This window comes from Cervus elaphus, chromosome 20 (genome assembly GCF_910594005.1).
Source record: "Cervus elaphus chromosome 20, mCerEla1.1, whole genome shotgun sequence".
Taxonomy (NCBI): domain Eukaryota; kingdom Metazoa; phylum Chordata; class Mammalia; order Artiodactyla; family Cervidae; genus Cervus; species Cervus elaphus.
The window spans coordinates 31395680-31414209 of record NC_057834.1 but is presented as its reverse complement, the minus strand read 5'-3'; the positions used below and the strand labels follow the sequence as shown (position 1 = coordinate 31414209).

The 18530-nt window shown below is 66.9% G+C and overlaps 1 protein-coding gene and 10 non-coding genes across 11 annotated transcripts; 6 read left to right on the top strand and 5 right to left on the bottom strand.

Moving 5' to 3' along the window:
- Positions 1-2593: 2593 nt before the first annotated feature.
- On the bottom strand, positions 2594-10166 carry LOC122678379 (proline-rich protein 36-like). Its single transcript, XM_043879052.1, has 14 exons — positions 10138-10166; positions 9913-9992; positions 9463-9598; positions 9292-9360; positions 8671-9182; positions 6652-7195; positions 6202-6337; positions 5528-6112; positions 5035-5366; positions 4823-4935; positions 3717-4687; positions 3281-3649; positions 2828-3095; positions 2594-2616 (listed from the first exon to the last, which is right to left on the bottom strand). Exons 1-14 carry the CDS (start codon positions 10164-10166, stop codon positions 2594-2596), a joined length of 4167 nt encoding a protein of 1388 aa, XP_043734987.1.
- Positions 3227-3297, bottom strand: TRNAG-GCC. The gene has a single exon. It is a non-coding gene; the product is annotated as a tRNA-Gly (tRNA).
- TRNAL-CAG lies at positions 4740-4822 on the bottom strand. Its single transcript has one exon. It is a non-coding gene; the product is annotated as a tRNA-Leu (tRNA).
- On the top strand, positions 5336-5407 carry TRNAD-GUC. The gene has a single exon. It is a non-coding gene; the product is annotated as a tRNA-Asp (tRNA).
- TRNAG-UCC lies at positions 6120-6191 on the top strand. The gene has a single exon. It is a non-coding gene; the product is annotated as a tRNA-Gly (tRNA).
- On the top strand, positions 6508-6579 carry TRNAE-CUC. Its single transcript has one exon. It is a non-coding gene; the product is annotated as a tRNA-Glu (tRNA).
- Positions 10167-12461: 2295 nt separating the features above from the next.
- Positions 12462-12532, bottom strand: TRNAG-GCC. The gene has a single exon. It is a non-coding gene; the product is annotated as a tRNA-Gly (tRNA).
- A 1449-nt stretch (positions 12533-13981) lies between these two features.
- Positions 13982-14064, bottom strand: TRNAL-CAG. The gene has a single exon. It is a non-coding gene; the product is annotated as a tRNA-Leu (tRNA).
- Positions 14065-14577: 513 nt separating this feature from the next.
- On the top strand, positions 14578-14649 carry TRNAD-GUC. The gene has a single exon. It is a non-coding gene; the product is annotated as a tRNA-Asp (tRNA).
- A 712-nt stretch (positions 14650-15361) lies between these two features.
- TRNAG-UCC lies at positions 15362-15433 on the top strand. Its single transcript has one exon. It is a non-coding gene; the product is annotated as a tRNA-Gly (tRNA).
- A 316-nt stretch (positions 15434-15749) lies between these two features.
- On the top strand, positions 15750-15821 carry TRNAE-CUC. Its single transcript has one exon. It is a non-coding gene; the product is annotated as a tRNA-Glu (tRNA).
- Positions 15822-18530: the final 2709 nt, after the last annotated feature.

The following is an 18530-nucleotide window of genomic DNA, read 5'->3' as shown; positions in this document are numbered from 1 at the left end:
AGGGGGCTGTGGCGTGAGGGAGGTGGTGGGAGAGCACGCCGTGTGGGCGGGCTGGCGCGCGGTGCGGCAGGTTGCTCAGGCTCGGCGGTGGGCTGGGGCTCCGGGCGCTGGCTAGGACGCTGGCAAGCGAGCCACAGAAACGGAGTGCCAGACGGGGGCCAGACCCGGTCGGAACAGGGTGGGCCCACCGTCCCGCCCCAGAGACCCAAGTCCCCACTCACCAGGACCAGATGTCCAGTCTCGGGTGTGCCATTGCTGGGGGCTCAGGGTGGGATGGTGGGTGGTGGTTGGCAGCGGGGATGCCTGGGGTTTCATGAGGACCAAAGAGAGCTCCCATCTGACCGAGCACACCCCGTCCTGGGTGCACACCCGCAGAGAACAAACCTCGGAGAGGTCTAAAGGTCCATACTCGCCGTGCACACTGCAGCACTATTTGCCATAGCCACGACACGGAAGAAACCCCAGTGCCCGTCCTCGAACGGCGGGCCCAAGAAGATGTGGCATAGATGTCCCAAGGAACGATCACTCGGTCCTAAAGAGAAAAGGAAAGGATTGCCATTTGTCACAAGCAATGATGGACCTAGAGACTCTTAGACTTGGTGAAGAATGTCAGACCGAGTTGGACAAAAGCATGTGGAACGTGTAAAAGAATACAAAACGAACCTATTTGCCGAAGAGAGACCGGCTCACGCAGAAAACCGCCTTGGTGTAAGGCAGGCGGAAGGGCAGCGGTGGAGGGATGACTCTGGAGCTGCAACAAACAGATACGCAGGACCGCCTATGATGGGAGACGCACCAAGGTTGTCCAGTTCAACACAGGCAATAAGAGTCAGTACCCTGTAATAACCTCAAGTGGAAAAGAGTCTGAAAACATACATGAAATCTGAAATCTGTACCTGGGAAACAGAATCACGTTGCAGTCCATCGGAAAGGAGCCCAATGTTGGAAATCCACTCTACTTCCACAACAACCGCTGCTATGACTTTGGAGTAAGCTTTCAAAAGGACACTGAATACCATAGGTAACTGAGTAAGCGGGAGACAGGCGAGCGGGGTCCATATCCGTGAAAGGCTCAACTCTTCATTCAGAAAGGCACATGCAAACCCCACGGTCGTGGCAGCACCGTTTGCCGTAGCCAAGACGGGGAGAAACCCCTAGTGCCCATCCCCAGCGGCTCACCCACGAAGATGCGCTGTCAGAGACACGGAGAGAACAGGATGTCACTGAGCCGTCCACAAGAGTCACATAGTGTCACTGGCAGCAACAGCGGCCGGAGCTGCAGAATATGACCCTTGGTGAGGGGAGTCGAACAGACAAGGTCACAGATGGGTGGAATCGAAAGTGGTGTACAAATTCATCCCTGTGCCAAGCAGCGACAGCCCCCGAGACACAGGAAAGCCGCTTCGGGCTTCCCAAGGGCAAAGTCAGGGACGGAGGGATGAATGAAGAGCCGGGCTCAACGGATATACCGTACTCGTGCTGAGTAGAAAGGAGACGACCAGCAAAGACACACCGGATACCACAGGGAATAGGATGCAATCGCCTGTCACCCCCTGTAATGGAAAGCGATCTGAAAACATCATCCTACACACACAGGACGGAATCACGACGCTGTCCAGCGGAAACGGACAGCAGGGTGTAGACCAGCTACACTTCCAGAACAACATCTACTGCTCCCTGGAAGTCAATCAGTCGAGGATCAGTCCAGCAATAGGAAAAAGAAGAGCTTACGCTGTGATCCAGCAAACCCAATCCCGGGTACCCATCGGGAAAAGACATCACCCCTGCTGGGAGGAGATGCAGGCATCCCCCAGGGTCATCGCAGCCCTCTGTGCCAGAGCCGAGACATGGGGGACGCCCAAGTGCCCGGCGGCACGTGGCCGGCACGAGAAGAAGAGGTATATGTGTACCGTGGAATATGACGCAGCCGTCAAGGAGGAGCGGCCATCGCCACGGGCCGCGACGCTGGACGGACCCACAGAAGGGTCCACTGAGTGAGGTGAGTCGGGTGCAGAGGGACAAAGCTCTGTGGACTCTGCCAACGAATGCAAATGAATCTATGTGCAAAAGGGAAAACGACCTTCAGACATAGAAAACGTCCATAGGGCTACCCAAGGGGAAAGGCAGCGGACGGACGAAGTTGGAGGCGGATCAAGAGAGAGCAACTAGTATACCTACAGGAGATAAGCAACAAAGCTTTCCTCCGTAGCATGAGATCTGTATTCGTATCTCGCCTCAACCTACACTGGAAAATCACCTGGAAAAGAACAGGGGACTGAATCACTGTGCCGTGCACCTGAGACTAACCCGGGAAAGGAAATCAGGTCTACTGGCGTTGGAAGAAGCAGAAAAAGGAAGAGCCCAAGGGTTGGGGTTGGGGTTGGGGGGAGACGGGCCAGTGGGACAAAGGCAGAGGCGGGTTCCTTGACAAGAGTAGGATTTGGGATGGCTCATGGAGGAACCGGGCGCGCGCGTGGGCGGGAGGGGGGCAGTGGAGATGGGGGAGGTGGGGAGCAGGGGTGGGGGTGGGGGTGGGTGGGATGGGTGCGTTTGGGGGAGCAGGGGGATGGTGAGGGTGCAGGCTGAGGTGGTGTTACTGGCGGAGCAGGGCTGATGCTGAGGTGAGGCGGGCAAGAGGGTTTCAGGGGAGGGGGTGGTGTGTGAGGTGGTGAGGGCGTTGCTGTTGGAAACCGATCTGGGCCCAGGGCCGGGAGCGTGTGGACTTCTGAGGAACTCCTCCTGCAAGCTGATGCTCCAGGGACCCTCCAGGGAAAAGGGAGGTATCCTTGCCAGATGTGGCAACTTCCTTGCTCCTGGCTGTGCAAACGGAGGGTGATTGATTCTCGGAGTGTGGCGAGAGTGAGCCAGGGAGCTTGGAGACAGACGTTGGGAAAGGTGAAGAGGTGGGGCCGGCGGCTGCCAGAGGTGGGGTGTGCCTTCCAGCGCAATCCGTGAGCCACCGGCTGGGTCCGCGTGAGGAAGCCAGCAACCACAAGGGAGGTGTCTGGGCACACGGGCGGCTGAGCCCGCAGGGCTTGGGGCCACAGCGGCTTGGCAGCAGGGCCGTGTGTGGGGGCGGGAGGGGTCGTGGGCAGCTGCGTGGGAGAGGCAGCGGGCGGCAGGTAGCAGCCAGCGGTTGCAGGAGCGCTCCCTTGAGCGCCTTGGAGCGGGCAGACCTAGCTCGGCTCTGGGACTGCAGTGCGGGACCAAAAGGGGACGCTGGGGTTGCATGGGCCGGGAATCGAACCCGGGCCTCCCGCGTGGCAGGCGAGAATTCTACCACTGAACCACCCATGCACCGGTGGCCGCCGCCGCCCGACGCCGCCCCAGAGGCGCTGGCCAACACCCGCCCGTCACTGCTCACCGCTCGCCCAGTGGGCATCTGTCTGCTCCATCCGAGCAGGAGACGACGGGCGGCCGACCTCAAAGCCAGGGTCCGGGCACGTGCAGGACCCCAGGGCGCGGCGCTCTCGGAGGGACCCCGGGGCGGCGGGCCGCCGGCCCACTCGGCCGGTCCCGCGCCTTCTGCGCCGACCACGGCCGCCGCGACGCTGTCGGTGTCGCCCGAGGGGGCCAGGAGCCGACGCCGTCTGCGTGGGCAGGCGCTGCGTGGTCGCCGCGGCCGCGCGCCGACGTTCCTCTCAGCGACCTGCCGGGTCCCGACCCAAAACCCCTCTGGCGGGCTGGCTTTCCGGCAGGGGCGGGATGGAGCGTGCCATTGCGGGCGGGGGCCGGGACCCCGGGCTCGGCCTGTGCTGGGTGCTCGCGAGCGCGGGAGCGCGACTCCCCGGGGCGCCCCCGCCGCCGCCCCGAGCGGCGCTCAGGCCCCAGGACCCAAAGGCGTTGTGAGCCTGGCTCCTGCGCTCTGGCCGACGGCGCTCGCGGGCGCTCCGCTCTGACAGGGTGGGTGGTGGTGGTGGTGAGGAGGGGCCCTTGGGCAGAGCGGCTCCTGGCTCGGGGACTGCCGGCTGAGGCAGGGAGCACGCCAGGCCGCGCTTGGCTCCGGCCCGGGCGGCGGCTTCCCCCCCCTCCCCCCGGGAACGGGCGCGGTGGCGCCGAGGGCCGGGGCGCGGGCTGGGCGCCTGTGGCTGGGCTGGACGGGCACGCAGGGCTTCCGCTCCCACCCCAGCCGAGCGCCCTTCCCGGGACGGGTTCGTGCACGGAAGGCCGGTGTTCGCCGGCCCGCAGCAAGGGTGCGTGGCGCGCGTCCCGGGCGGGAGGCAGGCAGGTGTGGCCCGGCCGAGGCCGCAAGGCGGAGAAGCGTGGAGGGCACGCAGCAGCCCCCTGGCGGGCAAGGCGGGGGGGCTCGGCCGCCTGGGTGTGGCTGGGTGGCGCAGGCGGGCCGGCGGCGCGGGCGCGGACGACAGGGTGCCGGCCGGAGGGGGAGCGGCCGGGGGCGGACGTGGAAGCAAGGCTGCGAGAGCGACTTGGTCGTTCAGCAGGCAGAAGTCGCGGCGCCCGCGAAGCGAGGAGGGCTCGCCACCCGGCGCGGGGCCGCGTGCGTCGGCGCCGACGGGGGTGGGGCGGGGTGGGGCCTTGCGAGTGGGAGGGTGGGCGAGGGTGCGCGAGGCGCAGGCGGGGAGGCCGGAAAAGCAGCAGCTGCAGCCGCAGACACCTGGGGAGGAAAGCTGCGCTGAGAAGGACTGAAGGTTCCTGGTGGCGGGGGGCGGGCGTGTGTGGAGAAAGGCTGTGGCGCGGGGAGGACGGGTGCGTTTGTCCGGCGGGCCAAAAGGCTGGCTTGTCAGGAGTGGGATTCGAACCCACGCCTCCAGGGGAGACTGCGACCTGAACGCAGCGCCTTAGACCGCTCGGCCATCCTGACGGCGGGCCTGGGCGGGCGCGTGGCCGCTCGCCTGGCTGAGACCCGACGCGGCGCGAGCCCCGGCGCCCGTGGCGGGCCGCGCGGTGCGCCGCGCCAGGCAGGCAGGCGGCCGTCTGGCGTGGGTGAGCGACGGGGCCGGCCGAGGCGCCTGGCTGCGCCGCCGGTCGCGCCCCGGACCCAGCCCGGCCCTTGGCGGGCCGTCCCCTCCTCACCCGCGCCCCTCCTCGCCAGACGCGGGCCGGCGCGCGCCCACCGTGTCCTCGCAGCCTCGCTTGCCTTCTCGGACCCCCTTCTCCCGGCGGAATGGCCGCGTTGGAGGCAAGAGGCGGCGCGCACGAGGAGTGTCCAGTGCCCCGGGGGGTCCGGGTCCGTGTCGGGGTCGCGGGCCGCCTCTGTGACCGAGGCGGTTGGTTTGGTGGGCGGTCGGGTCGGGGCCCGTGCTGGGCACGGGGGAGGCGTGGGCAGGCAGCCCGAGAGCCCGAGAGGGGCCGGGCGGCAGGGCGGTCGCCGCCGTCCTCGTTAGTATAGTGGTGAGTATCCCCGCCTGTCACGCGGGAGACCGGGGTTCGATTCCCCGACGGGGAGGCAACACAGCCTTTTTGGTGGCCGCGGTGGCTCTCTGTCCTGCCGCCTGGCCCCCAAGGGCCCTTCGTCTCCTCCGTCCGCCTTTGGACCAGGCGCCTGGCCACCGCCGACCGCCTCTACCGGTGCAGCCCTCCAGCCTGAGCCCTCTGTCGTCGCCGGGCGCTCGGTCGCCACGGCGGAGCGACGGCCTCCTTGGCCACCCCCACGGCCTTGCCCGACCATAGCCGGATCTTGCGGCCCGCCCGCCCACAGGGGCTGCCTCAGTGGGCTCCTAGGCTCGCGACCGGCGCGGCGCGGCAGAGCGCCGTGACGCCTGCAGGCGGCTGGCTCCCGTGTCCCCCTGTCGTCGTGGGAAGTGGCCTCGCCCAGCGCACGGTGGAGAAGGGCTTTGGCCAGCTGGCTGCTGGAAGCCGCGTGCCCCGCGTTGCCCCCCGGGGGTGAGGGCGGAGGCGTTCGCGGGCCGCGGCGGGGAGCGAACGGCCGGGGGGCCGCAAGGCCGCGGGAGCGCCGCCCCGGGGCGGTGGGGCCGGTGGACCCCGGCCGCTGCGTAGAGCTGGCGCGGATGGGGTTGCTGGTGGGCTGCTGGTGGCGCCGGCGGCGGCGCAGAGCCTCCCGCTGACGGGGCGTCGGGGCAGGGATGCGGCGGCGGCGGCGGCGAGAGTGTGCTGGGGCGAGCCCGGGGCCGGCGTCTGGCGGCGGCCCGGGCTGAGCAGCGTTGGTGGTATAGTGGTGAGCATAGCTGCCTTCCAAGCAGTTGACCCGGGTTCGATTCCCGGCCAACGCAGCAGGCCGACCTTTTGCTGAGCTCCGCCGCCCTCCCGGCTGGGGCGTTCGGGGCAGAGAGAGCTGGGAGCAGGGAGCCAGGCAGCTGGCGCGCGGCTTTTGGCGTGTGTGCGAGAAGCCGGTGGCGCGCGCAGTGTTTTGAGGCTGCTGAGAGCAAGACGGCCCGCCAGGGCAGGCGGACTGACAGGGCCGGCGGGCGGCTGGACTTGCCTTGCCAAGGCCGAGTGTGGGCACCACGGTGGCGCGGGCGGGCGGGCGGGCGGGCGGCCCGGAGGCGCTGGGTTCGGCAGGAGCAGGCGAGGGCCGAACCCCGACGCTCCCTGGTGGTCTAGTGGTTAGGATTCGGCGCTCTCACCGCCGCGGCCCGGGTTCGATTCCCGGTCAGGGAAGCCTTTCTTCTTCCCCTCCGCCCGCCACCTGCCGATCTCCTCGCCGGCGACCCCACCACCCTTTTAGCCTACGCTTGCTCAGCGCTGCCACAGAGGCCCCGGGACCCTGCACCTCCAGCCCAAGCACGATTCAGGCCAGCCCCGCCGTGCCCCGGGGCAAACCTTTTGGCCGCAGTGGCCACCTCGCGCCGCTTCCACCACGACCCGCCTGAGGCCTCCCAGCCCCAGCCCCCGCCCCCTCCCTCCTGAGGGGCGGCGGCTGCTGCCCCTGGTGGCGGCCGCCATGCTCCTGGGCTTGTGCTGGTTCTCCTGCTGTCAGTGGTGGTGGGGAGGAGGTGGGGTCGGACAGGGCGGGTGGGGGTAGGGGTCGGGGCGTGGGCTGTGGTGGTCGCCAGCGCGGGCCGGCAGCGGCCGCGGCGGTGGCCACAGCCGAAGACGAGCGAGGGGGATCTGCCTCTGGGAGTGGGGCCAGTGGCCACGGACACGCCTGCCTCCCCATGCCCCGCGTGCCAGCCACCTCTCTGGGCGGCTGGGCCATTGAGTGCCAGGTCCCGGGCTGGCTGTGACTCCCGTGCGCCGCTGGTGACTCCAAGAGGGTGCTGGTCCTGAGTGGGCTCTGGGAGGCGGACCACGGCGCCCGGGAGGCATCGGTATCGATGGGTTCAGTCGCTCAGTGCGCTGCAGCAGCCCAGGCTTCCCTGGCCATCACCAACTCCCGCAGCTTGCTCAAACTCAGGTCCAGCGAGTCGGCGATGCCATCCAACCATCTCACCTTCTGGCGTGGCGTGTCGTCCCCGTCTCCTCCTGCCTTCCGTCGAGGTCTTTTCCAGGGAGTCAGTCCTTTGCGTCAGGTGGCCAGAGGACTGAATGAAGTGTCAGCTTCAGCCTCAGGGCTTCCCATGAATATTCAGGACTGATTTCCTCTAGGATTGACTGGTTGGATCTCCTGGCAGTCCAAGGGACTCTCAAGAGTCTTCTCCAACACCGCAGTTCAAAAGCATCGATTCTTCAGCGCTCAGCTTTCTTTATGCTCCAACTCTCACATCTGTCCGTGACTGCTGGACAGACCGTGGCTTTCACGAGATGGACCCTCGTGGCAGAGTCATGTCTCTGCTTTTCGACATACTGTCTAGCTTGGTCAGAGCTTTTCTCCCAAGAGGCGGACGTCTTTTAATTTCATGGCCGCGGCCACCGGCTGCAGTGATTTGGGGGAGCCCCCCCCCCCCCACCTCAGTGACGTCTCTCCCGGTGTCCATTGTTTCCCCATCTGTTTGCCATGAAGTGATGGGACCGGATGCCACGAGCTTAGTTTTCTGAATGTTGAGTTTGAAGCCAACTTTGTCATTTTCCTCTTTCACTTCCATCAAGAGGCTCTTGAGTTCTTCTTCGCTCTCCCCGAGGCAAAGGGGTGAAGACGAATGTGGGCCTGTGCTGCGAGTCACAGCACCGCGCGGGGGGAAGTGAGGGAGCACACAGATCCCGGCGGGGCGGGCCGGCCGGGAAAACGCAGCCAACCAGCCGGGAGGTGGCAGATGCGCCCCAGGCAGTGATGCCGGCCAGGGTGGACACGCCGACCAACATGGTGTTTCCCTTGCCTGACCACAGCTCTCAATCCTACCGGAGTGAGGCAAGGTTTCCCAGATGTCCCTCCCCGACAACGAACCAAAGGGGGGCACCTGGGTGCACACGCAGACACGCAGACACGCAGACACACACACACACACACACACACACACACACACAGCGCCCTGTTCCACGCACCCCTGCCCTAGATATGACATCTCCTACTTTGCCATTCTCTCCAATCTGTCTGTCCAGGATCAACTCCATCCCTCTCCACAGACTGTCATCGTCGTCCCCAGGAACTCTCGCCGGGGGTCATCGCCACCCACAATCTCCCCTTAGCCCAATCTTGAGCCCGTCTGTAACCCCCAAAGGGTTTCACGACTGTTGAAGGACTGTGTCCTTTGGGGGGTGGGGTGGGGGAGTGGACGGCCGACGAAGGGCACCATCCTGCGGCGAGGGCGGCACGCTCGGGGGCGACGGGACAAAGCTGAGTCCCCTGGGCAAAAGGAGAACCTGTGGCCTGACGCGTGCTAGCCATCGCCGCAGGAGGTTTCCTCGACGCCCCTGCCGGGGCCGTGGGCGTCAGCGTGCGTGGGTGAGAGTGCGGGACGAAGCTGCCTGGGGCCATGGCTGGTGGGTGCCCCACGAGGATCAGGGACCGGGGCAGAGCCATCGCAGGGAGAGGGGGCGGCAGCGAGCAGGGTGCGGGGAGGCAGGCCCAGGGGTGCTTGGGCGTGGCGTCTGCGTGGAGGGCCGGCGGGAAGGGGGAGGCATGGGACTCGCGGGGACCTGGCCGAAAGATGGGCCGGCCACTCGAGCAGGGCCTCTGCAGAAGCATGGAGGCGGTGGCGACGCCGTGCCAGGCACCCGTGTGAGGCTGGGACAGGTCTGCGGTCGGGGTGGGCGGGTGGCAGGGGTGGGTCTGCGGAGCTGGAGGCAGGCCCGCACTGGTGAACGCCAGGGCAGGGCAGGGCATGTGAGGGATGGCCCGGGGCTGCAGGGGGACAGTGGCGGGTAGATGGGGCCGAGCCTGGGGTCTGGCGGGAGAGGCAGAGGGCAGGCGGTGACCCTGAGGGGCTGTGGCGTGAGGGAGGTGGTGGGAGAGCACGCCGTGTGGGCGGGCTGGCGGGTGAGCGTGCGTGCCACCCTGGCGCGCGGTGCCGCAGGTTGCTCAGGCTCGGCGGTGGGCTGGGGCTCCGGGCGCTGGCTAGGACGCTGGCAAGCGAGCCACAGAAACAGAGTGCCAGACGGGGGCCAGACCCGGTCGGAACAGGGTGGGCCCACCGTCCCGCCCCAGAGACCCAAGTCCCCACTCACCAGGACCAGATGTCCAGTCTCGGGTGTGCCATTGCTGGGGGCTCAGGGTGGGATGGTGGGTGGTGGTTGGCAGCGGGGATGCCTGGGGTTTCATGAGGACCAAAGAGAGCTCCCATCTGACCGAGCACACCCCGTCCTGGGTGCACACCCGCAGAGAACAAACCTCGGAGAGGTCTAAAGGTCCATACTCGCCGTGCACACTGCAGCACTATTTGCCATAGCCACGACACGGAAGAAACCCCAGTGCCCGTCCTCGAACGGCGGGCCCAAGAAGATGTGGCATAGATGTCCCAAGGAACGATCACTCGGTCCTAAAGAGAAAAGGAAAGGATTGCCATTTGTCACAAGCAATGATGGACCTAGAGACTCTTAGACTTGGTGAAGAATGTCAGACCGAGTTGGACAAAAGCATGTGGAACGTGTAAAAGAATACAAAACGAACCTATTTGCCGAAGAGAGACCGGCTCACGCAGAAAACCGCCTTGGTGTAAGGCAGGCGGAAGGGCAGCGGTGGAGGGATGACTCTGGAGCTGCAACGAACAGATACGCAGGACCGCCTATGATGGGAGACGCACCAAGGTTGTCCAGTTCAACACAGGCAATAAGAGTCAGTACCCTGTAATAACCTCAAGTGGAAAAGAGTCTGAAAACATACATGAAATCTGAAATCTGTACCTGGGAAACAGAATCACGTTGCAGTCCATCGGAAAGGAGCCCAATGTTGGAAATCCACTCTACTTCCACAACAACCGCTACTATGACTTTGGAGTAAGCTTTCAAAAGGACACTGAATACCATAGGTAACTGAGTAAGCGGGAGACAGGCGAGCGGGGTCCATATCCGTGAAAGGCTCAACTCTTCATTCAGAAAGGCACATGCAAACCCCACGGTCGTGGCAGCACCGTTTGCCGTAGCCAAGACGGGGAGAAACCCCTAGTGCCCATCCCCAGCGGCTCACCCACGAAGATGCGCTGTCAGAGACACGGAGAGAACAGGATGTCACTGAGCCGTCCACAAGAGTCACATAGTGTCACTGGCAGCAACAGCGGCCGGAGCTGCAGAATATGACCCTTGGTGAGGGGAGTCGAACAGACAAGGTCACAGATGGGTGGAATCGAAAGTGGTGTACAAATTCATCCCTGTGCCAAGCAGCGACAGCCCCCGAGACACAGGAAAGCAGCTTCGGGCTTCCCAAGGGCAAAGTCAGGGACGGAGGGATGAATGAAGAGCCGGGCTCAACGGATATACCGTACTCGTGCTGAGTAGAAAGGAGACGACCAGCAAAGACACACCGGATACCACAGGGAATAGGATGCAATCGCCTGTCACCCCCTGTAATGGAAAGCGATCTGAAAACATCATCCTACACACACAGGACGGAATCACGACGCTGTCCAGCGGAAACGGACAGCAGGGTGTAGACCAGCTACACTTCCAGAACAACATCTACTGCTCCCTGGAAGTCAATCAGTCGAGGATCAGTCCAGCAATAGGAAAAAGAAGAGCTTACGCTGTGATCCAGCAAACCCAATCCCGGGTACCCATCGGGAAAAGACATCACCCCTGCTGGGAGGAGATGCAGGCATCCCCCAGGGTCATCGCAGCCCTCTGTGCCAGAGCCGAGACATGGGGGACGCCCAAGTGCCCGGCGGCACGTGGCCGGCACGAGAAGAAGAGGTATATGTGTACCGTGGAATATGACGCAGCCGTCAAGGAGGAGCGGCCATCGCCACGGGCCGCGACGCTGGACGGACCCACAGAAGGGTCCACTGAGTGAGGTGAGTCGGGTGCAGAGGGACAAAGCTCTGTGGACTCTGCCAACGAATGCAAATGAATCTATGTGCAAAAGGGAAAACGACCTTCAGACATAGAAAACGTCCATAGGGCTACCCAAGGGGAAAGGCAGCGGACGGACGAAGTTGGAGGCGGATCAAGAGAGAGCAACTAGTATACCTACAGGAGATAAGCAACAAAGCTTTCCTCCGTAGCATGAGATCTGTATTCGTATCTCGCCTCAACCTACACTGGAAAATCACCTGGAAAAGAACAGGGGACTGAATCACTGTGCCGTGCACCTGAGACTAACCCGGGAAAGGAAATCAGGTCTACTGGCGTTGGAAGAAGCAGAAAAAGGAAGAGCCCAAGGGTTGGGGTTGGGGTTGGGGGGAGACGGGCCAGTGGGACAAAGGCAGAGGCGGGTTCCTTGACAAGAGTAGGATTTGGGATGGCTCATGGAGGAACCGGGCGCGCGCGTGGGCGGGAGGGGGGCAGTGGAGATGGGGGAGGTGGGGAGCAGGGGTGGGGGTGGGTGGGATGGGTGCGTTTGGGGGAGCAGGGGGATGGTGAGGGTGCAGGCTGAGGTGGTGTTACTGGCGGAGCAGGGCTGATGCTGAGGTGAGGCGGGCAAGAGGGTTTCAGGGGAGGGGGTGGTGTGTGAGGTGGTGAGGGCGTTGCTGTTGGAAACCGATCTGGGCCCAGGGCCGGGAGCGTGTGGACTTCTGAGGAACTCCTCCTGCAAGCTGATGCTCCAGGGACCCTCCAGGGAAAAGGGAGGTATCCTTGCCAGATGTGGCAACTTCCTTGCTCCTGGCTGTGCAAACGGAGGGTGATTGATTCTCGGAGTGTGGCGAGAGTGAGCCAGGGAGCTTGGAGACAGACGTTGGGAAAGGTGAAGAGGTGGGGCCGGCGGCTGCCAGAGGTGGGGTGTGCCTTCCAGCGCAATCCGTGAGCCACCGGCTGGGTCCGCGTGAGGAAGCCAGCAACCACAAGGGAGGTGTCTGGGCACACGGGCGGCTGAGCCCGCAGGGCTTGGGGCCACAGCGGCTTGGCAGCAGGGCCGTGTGTGGGGGCGGGAGGGGTCGTGGGCAGCTGCGTGGGAGAGGCAGCGGGCGGCAGGTAGCAGCCAGCGGTTGCAGGAGCGCTCCCTTGAGCGCCTTGGAGCGGGCAGACCTAGCTCGGCTCTGGGACTGCAGTGCGGGACCAAAAGGGGACGCTGGGGTTGCATGGGCCGGGAATCGAACCCGGGCCTCCCGCGTGGCAGGCGAGAATTCTACCACTGAACCACCCATGCACCGGTGGCCGCCGCCGCCCGACGCCGCCCCAGAGGCGCTGGCCAACACCCGCCCGTCACTGCTCACCGCTCGCCCAGTGGGCATCTGTCTGCTCCATCCGAGCAGGAGACGACGGGCGGCCGACCTCAAAGCCAGGGTCCGGGCACGTGCAGGACCCCAGGGCGCGGCGCTCTCGGAGGGACCCCGGGGCGGCGGGCCGCCGGCCCACTCGGCCGGTCCCGCGCCTTCTGCGCCGACCACGGCCGCCGCGACGCTGTCGGTGTCGCCCGAGGGGGCCAGGAGCCGACGCCGTCTGCGTGGGCAGGCGCTGCGTGGTCGCCGCGGCCGCGCGCCGACGTTCCTCTCAGCGACCTGCCGGGTCCCGACCCAAAACCCCTCTGGCGGGCTGGCTTTCCGGCAGGGGCGGGATGGAGCGTGCCATTGCGGGCGGGGGCCGGGACCCCGGGCTCGGCCTGTGCTGGGTGCTCGCGAGCGCGGGAGCGCGACTCCCCGGGGCGCCCCCGCCGCCGCCCCGAGCGGCGCTCAGGCCCCAGGACCCAAAGGCGTTGTGAGCCTGGCTCCTGCGCTCTGGCCGACGGCGCTCGCGGGCGCTCCGCTCTGACAGGGTGGGTGGTGGTGGTGGTGAGGAGGGGCCCTTGGGCAGAGCGGCTCCTGGCTCGGGGACTGCCGGCTGAGGCAGGGAGCACGCCAGGCCGCGCTTGGCTCCGGCCCGGGCGGCGGCTTCCCCCCCCTCCCCCCGGGAACGGGCGCGGTGGCGCCGAGGGCCGGGGCGCGGGCTGGGCGCCTGTGGCTGGGCTGGACGGGCACGCAGGGCTTCCGCTCCCACCCCAGCCGAGCGCCCTTCCCGGGACGGGTTCGTGCACGGAAGGCCGGTGTTCGCCGGCCCGCAGCAAGGGTGCGTGGCGCGCGTCCCGGGCGGGAGGCAGGCAGGTGTGGCCCGGCCGAGGCCGCAAGGCGGAGAAGCGTGGAGGGCACGCAGCAGCCCCCTGGCGGGCAAGGCGGGGGGGGGGGGGGCTCGGCCGCCTGGGTGTGGCTGGGTGGCGCAGGCGGGCCGGCGGCGCGGGCGCGGACGACAGGGTGCCGGCCGGAGGGGGAGCGGCCGGGGGCGGACGTGGAAGCAAGGCTGCGAGAGCGAGTTGGCCGTTCAGCAGGCAGAAGTCGCGGCGCCCGCGAAGCGAGGAGGGCTCGCCACCCGGCGCGGGGCCGCGTGCGTCGGCGCCGACGGGGGTGGGGCGGGGGGGGGCCTTGCGAGTGGGAGGGTGGGCGAGGGTGCGCGAGGCGCAGGCGGGGAGGCCGGAAAAGCAGCAGCTGCAGCCGCAGACACCTGGGGAGGAAAGCTGCGCTGAGAAGGACTGAAGGTTCCTGGTGGCGGGGGGCGGGCGTGTGTGGAGAAAGGCTGTGGCGCGGGGAGGACGGGTGCGTTTGTCCGGCGGGCCAAAAGGCTGGCTTGTCAGGAGTGGGATTCGAACCCACGCCTCCAGGGGAGACTGCGACCTGAACGCAGCGCCTTAGACCGCTCGGCCATCCTGACGGCGGGCCTGGGCGGGCGCGTGGCCGCTCGCCTGGCTGAGACCCGACGCGGCGCGAGCCCCGGCGCCCGTGGCGGGCCGCGCGGTGCGCCGCGCCAGGCAGGCAGGCGGCCGTCTGGCGTGGGTGAGCGACGGGGCCGGCCGAGGCGCCTGGCTGCGCCGCCGGTCGCGCCCCGGACCCAGCCCGGCCCTTGGCGGGCCGTCCCCTCCTCACCCGCGCCCCTCCTCGCCAGACGCGGGCCGGCGCGCGCCCACCGTGTCCTCGCAGCCTCGCTTGCCTTCTCGGACCCCCTTCTCCCGGCGGAATGGCCGCGTTGGAGGCAAGAGGCGGCGCGCACGAGGAGTGTCCAGTGCCCCGGGGGGTCCGGGTCCGTGTCGGGGTCGCGGGCCGCCTCTGTGACCGAGGCGGTTGGTTTGGTGGGCGGTCGGGTCGGGGCCCGTGCTGGGCACGGGGGAGGCGTGGGCAGGCAGCCCGAGAGCCCGAGAGGGGCCGGGCGGCAGGGCGGTCGCCGCCGTCCTCGTTAGTATAGTGGTGAGTATCCCCGCCTGTCACGCGGGAGACCGGGGTTCGATTCCCCGACGGGGAGGCAACACAGCCTTTTTGGTGGCCGCGGTGGCTCTCTGTCCTGCCGCCTGGCCCCCAAGGGCCCTTCGTCTCCTCCGTCCGCCTTTGGACCAGGCGCCTGGCCACCGCCGACCGCCTCTACCGGTGCAGCCCTCCAGCCTGAGCCCTCTGTCGTCGCCGGGCGCTCGGTCGCCACGGCGGAGCGACGGCCTCCTTGGCCACCCCCACGGCCTTGCCCGACAATAGCCGGATCTTGCGGCCCGCCCGCCCACAGGGGCTGCCTCAGTGGGCTCCTAGGCTCGCGACCGGCGCGGCGCGGCAGAGCGCCGTGACGCCTGCAGGCGGCTGGCTCCCGTGTCCCCCTGTCGTCGTGGGAAGTGGCCTCGCCCAGCGCACGGTGGAGAAGGGCTTTGGCCAGCTGGCTGCTGGAAGCCGCGTGCCCCGCGTTGCCCCCCGGGGGTGAGGGCGGAGGCGTTCGCGGGCCGCGGCGGGGAGCGAACGGCCGGGGGGCCGCAAGGCCGCGGGAGCGCCGCCCCGGGGCGGTGGGGCCGGTGGACCCCGGCCGCTGCGTAGAGCTGGCGCGGATGGGGTTGCTGGTGGGCTGCTGGTGGCGCCGGCGGCGGCGCAGAGCCTCCCGCTGACGGGGCGTCGGGGCAGGGATGCGGCGGCGGCGGCGGCGAGAGTGTGCTGGGGCGAGCCCGGGGCCGGCGTCTGGCGGCGGCCCGGGCTGAGCAGCGTTGGTGGTATAGTGGTGAGCATAGCTGCCTTCCAAGCAGTTGACCCGGGTTCGATTCCCGGCCAACGCAGCGGGCCGACCTTTTGCTGAGCTCCGCCGCCCTCCCGGCTGGGGCGTTCGGGGCAGAGAGAGCTGGGAGCAGGGAGCCAGGCAGCTGGCGCGCGGCTTTTGGCGTGTGTGCGAGAAGCCGGTGGCGCGCGCAGTGTTTTGAGGCTGCTGAGAGCAAGACGGCCCGCCAGGGCAGGCGGACTGACAGGGCCGGCGGGCGGCTGGACTTGCCTTGCCAAGGCCGAGTGTGGGCACCACGGTGGCGCGGGCGGGCGGGCGGGCGGGCGGCCCGGAGGCGCTGGGTTCGGCAGGAGCAGGCGAGGGCCGAACCCCGACGCTCCCTGGTGGTCTAGTGGTTAGGATTCGGCGCTCTCACCGCCGCGGCCCGGGTTCGATTCCCGGTCAGGGAAGCCTTTCTTCTTCCCCTCCGCCCGCCACCTGCCGATCTCCTCGCCGGCGACCCCACCACCCTTTTAGCCTACGCTTGCTCAGCGCTGCCACAGAGGCCCCGGGACCCTGCACCTCCAGCCCAAGCACGATTCAGGCCAGCCCCGCCGTGCCCCGGGGCAAACCTTTTGGCCGCAGTGGCCACCTCGCGCCGCTTCCACCACGACCCGCCTGAGGCCTCCCAGCCCCAGCCCCCGCCCCCTCCCTCCTGAGGGGCGGCGGCTGCTGCCCCTGGTGGCGGCCGCCATGCTCCTGGGCTTGTGCTGGTTCTCCTGCTGTCAGTGGTGGTGGGGAGGAGGTGGGGTCGGACAGGGCGGGTGGGGGTAGGGGTCGGGGCGTGGGCTGTGGTGGTCGCCAGCGCGGGCCGGCAGCGGCCGCGGCGGTGGCCACAGCCGAAGACGAGCGAGGGGGATCTGCCTCTGGGAGTGGGGCCAGTGGCCACGGACACGCCTGCCTCCCCATGCCCCGCGTGCCAGCCACCTCTCTGGGCGGCTGGGCCATTGAGTGCCAGGTCCCGGGCTGGCTGTGACTCCCGTGCGCCGCTGGTGACTCCAAGAGGGTGCTGGTCCTGAGTGGGCTCTGGGAGGCGGACCACGGCGCCCGGGAGGCATCGGTATCGATGGGTTCAGTCGCTCAGTGCGCTGCAGCAGCCCAGGCTTCCCTGGCCATCACCAACTCCCGCAGCTTGCTCAAACTCAGGTCCAGCGAGTCGGCGATGCCATCCAACCATCTCACCTTCTGGCGTGGCGTGTCGTCCCCGTCTCCTCCTGCCTTCCGTCGAGGTCTTTTCCAGGGAGTCAGTCCTTTGCGTCAGGTGGCCAGAGGACTGAATGAAGTGTCAGCTTCAGCCTCAGGGCTTCCCATGAATATTCAGGACTGATTTCCTCTAGGATTGACTGGTTGGATCTCCTGGCAGTCCAAGGGACTCTCAAGAGTCTTCTCCAACACCGCAGTTCAAAAGCATCGATTCTTCAGCGCTCAGCTTTCTTTATGCTCCAACTCTCACATCTGTCCGTGACTGCTGGACAGACCGTGGCTTTCACGAGATGGACCCTCGTGGCAGAGTCATGTCTCTGCTTTTCGACATACTGTCTAGCTTGGTCAGAGCTTTTCTCCCAAGAGGCGGACGTCTTTTAATTTCATGGCCGCGGCCACCGGCTGCAGTGATTTGGGGGAGCCCCCCCCCCCACCTCAGTGACGTCTCTCCCGGTGTCCATTGTTTCCCCATCTGTTTGCCATGAAGTGATGGGACCGGATGCCACGAGCTTAGTTTTCTGAATGTTGAGTTTGAAGCCAACTTTGTCATTTTCCTCTTTCACTTCCATCAAGAGGCTCTTGAGTTCTTCTTCGCTCTCCCCGAGGCAAAGGGGTGAAGACAAATGTGGGCCTGTGCTGCGAGTCACAGCACCGCGCGGGGGGAAGTGAGGGAGCACACAGATCCCGGCGGGGCGGGCCGGCCGGGAAAACGCAGCCAACCAGCCGGGAGGTGGCAGATGCGCCCCAGGCAGTGATGCCGGCCAGGGTGGACACGCCGACCAACATGGTGTTTCCCTTGCCTGAGCACAGCTCTCAATCCTACCGGAGTGAGGCAAGGTTTCCCAGATGTCCCTCCCCGACAACGAACCAAAGGGGGGCACCTGGGTGCACACGCAGACACGCAGACACGCAGACACACACACACACACACACACACACACACACACACAGCGCCCTGTTCCACGCACCCCTGCCCTAGATATGACATCTCCTACTTTGCCATTCTCTCCAATCTGTCTGTCCAGGATCAACTCCATCCCTCTCCACAGACTGTCATCGTCGTCCCCAGGAACTCTCGCCGGGGGTCATCGCCACCCACAATCTCCCCTTAGCCCAATCTTGAGCCCGTCTGTAACCCCCAAAGGGTTTCACGACTGTTGAAGGACTGTGTCCTTTGGGGGGTGGGGTGGGGGAGTGGACGGCCGACGAAGGGCACCATCCTGCGGCGAGGGCGGCACGCTCGGGGGCGACGGGACAAAGCTGAGTCCCCTGGGCAAAAGGAGAACCTGTGGCCTGACGCGTGCTAGCCATCGCCGCAGGAGGTTTCCTCGACGCCCCTGCCGGGGCCGTGGGCGTCAGCGTGCGTGGGTGAGAGTGCGGGACGAAGCTGCCTGGGGCCATGGCTGGTGGGTGCCCCACGAGGATCAGGGACCGGGGCAGAGCCATCGCAGGGAGAGGGGGCGGCAGCGAGCAGGGTGCGGGGAGGCAGGCCCAGGGGTGCTTGGGCGTGGCGTCTGCGTGGAGGGCCGGCGGGAAGGGGGAGGCATGGGACTCGCGGGGACCTGGCCGAAAGATGGGCCGGCCACTCGAGCAGGGCCTCTGCAGAAGCATGGAGGCGGTGGCGACGCCGTGCCAGGCACCCGTGTGAGGCTGGGACAGGTCTGCGGTCGGGGTGGGCGGGTGGCAGGGGTGGGTCTGCGGAGCTGGAGGCAGGCCCGCACTGGTGAACGCCAGGGCAGGGCAGGGCATGTGAGGGATGGCCCGGGGCTGCAGGGGGACAGTGGCGAGTAGATGGGGCCGAGCCTGGGGTCTGGCGGGAGAGGCAGAGGGCAGGCGATGACCCTGAGGGGCTGTGGCGTGAGGGAGGTGGTGGGAGAGCACGCCGTGTGGGCGGGCTGGCGGGTGAGCGTGCGTGC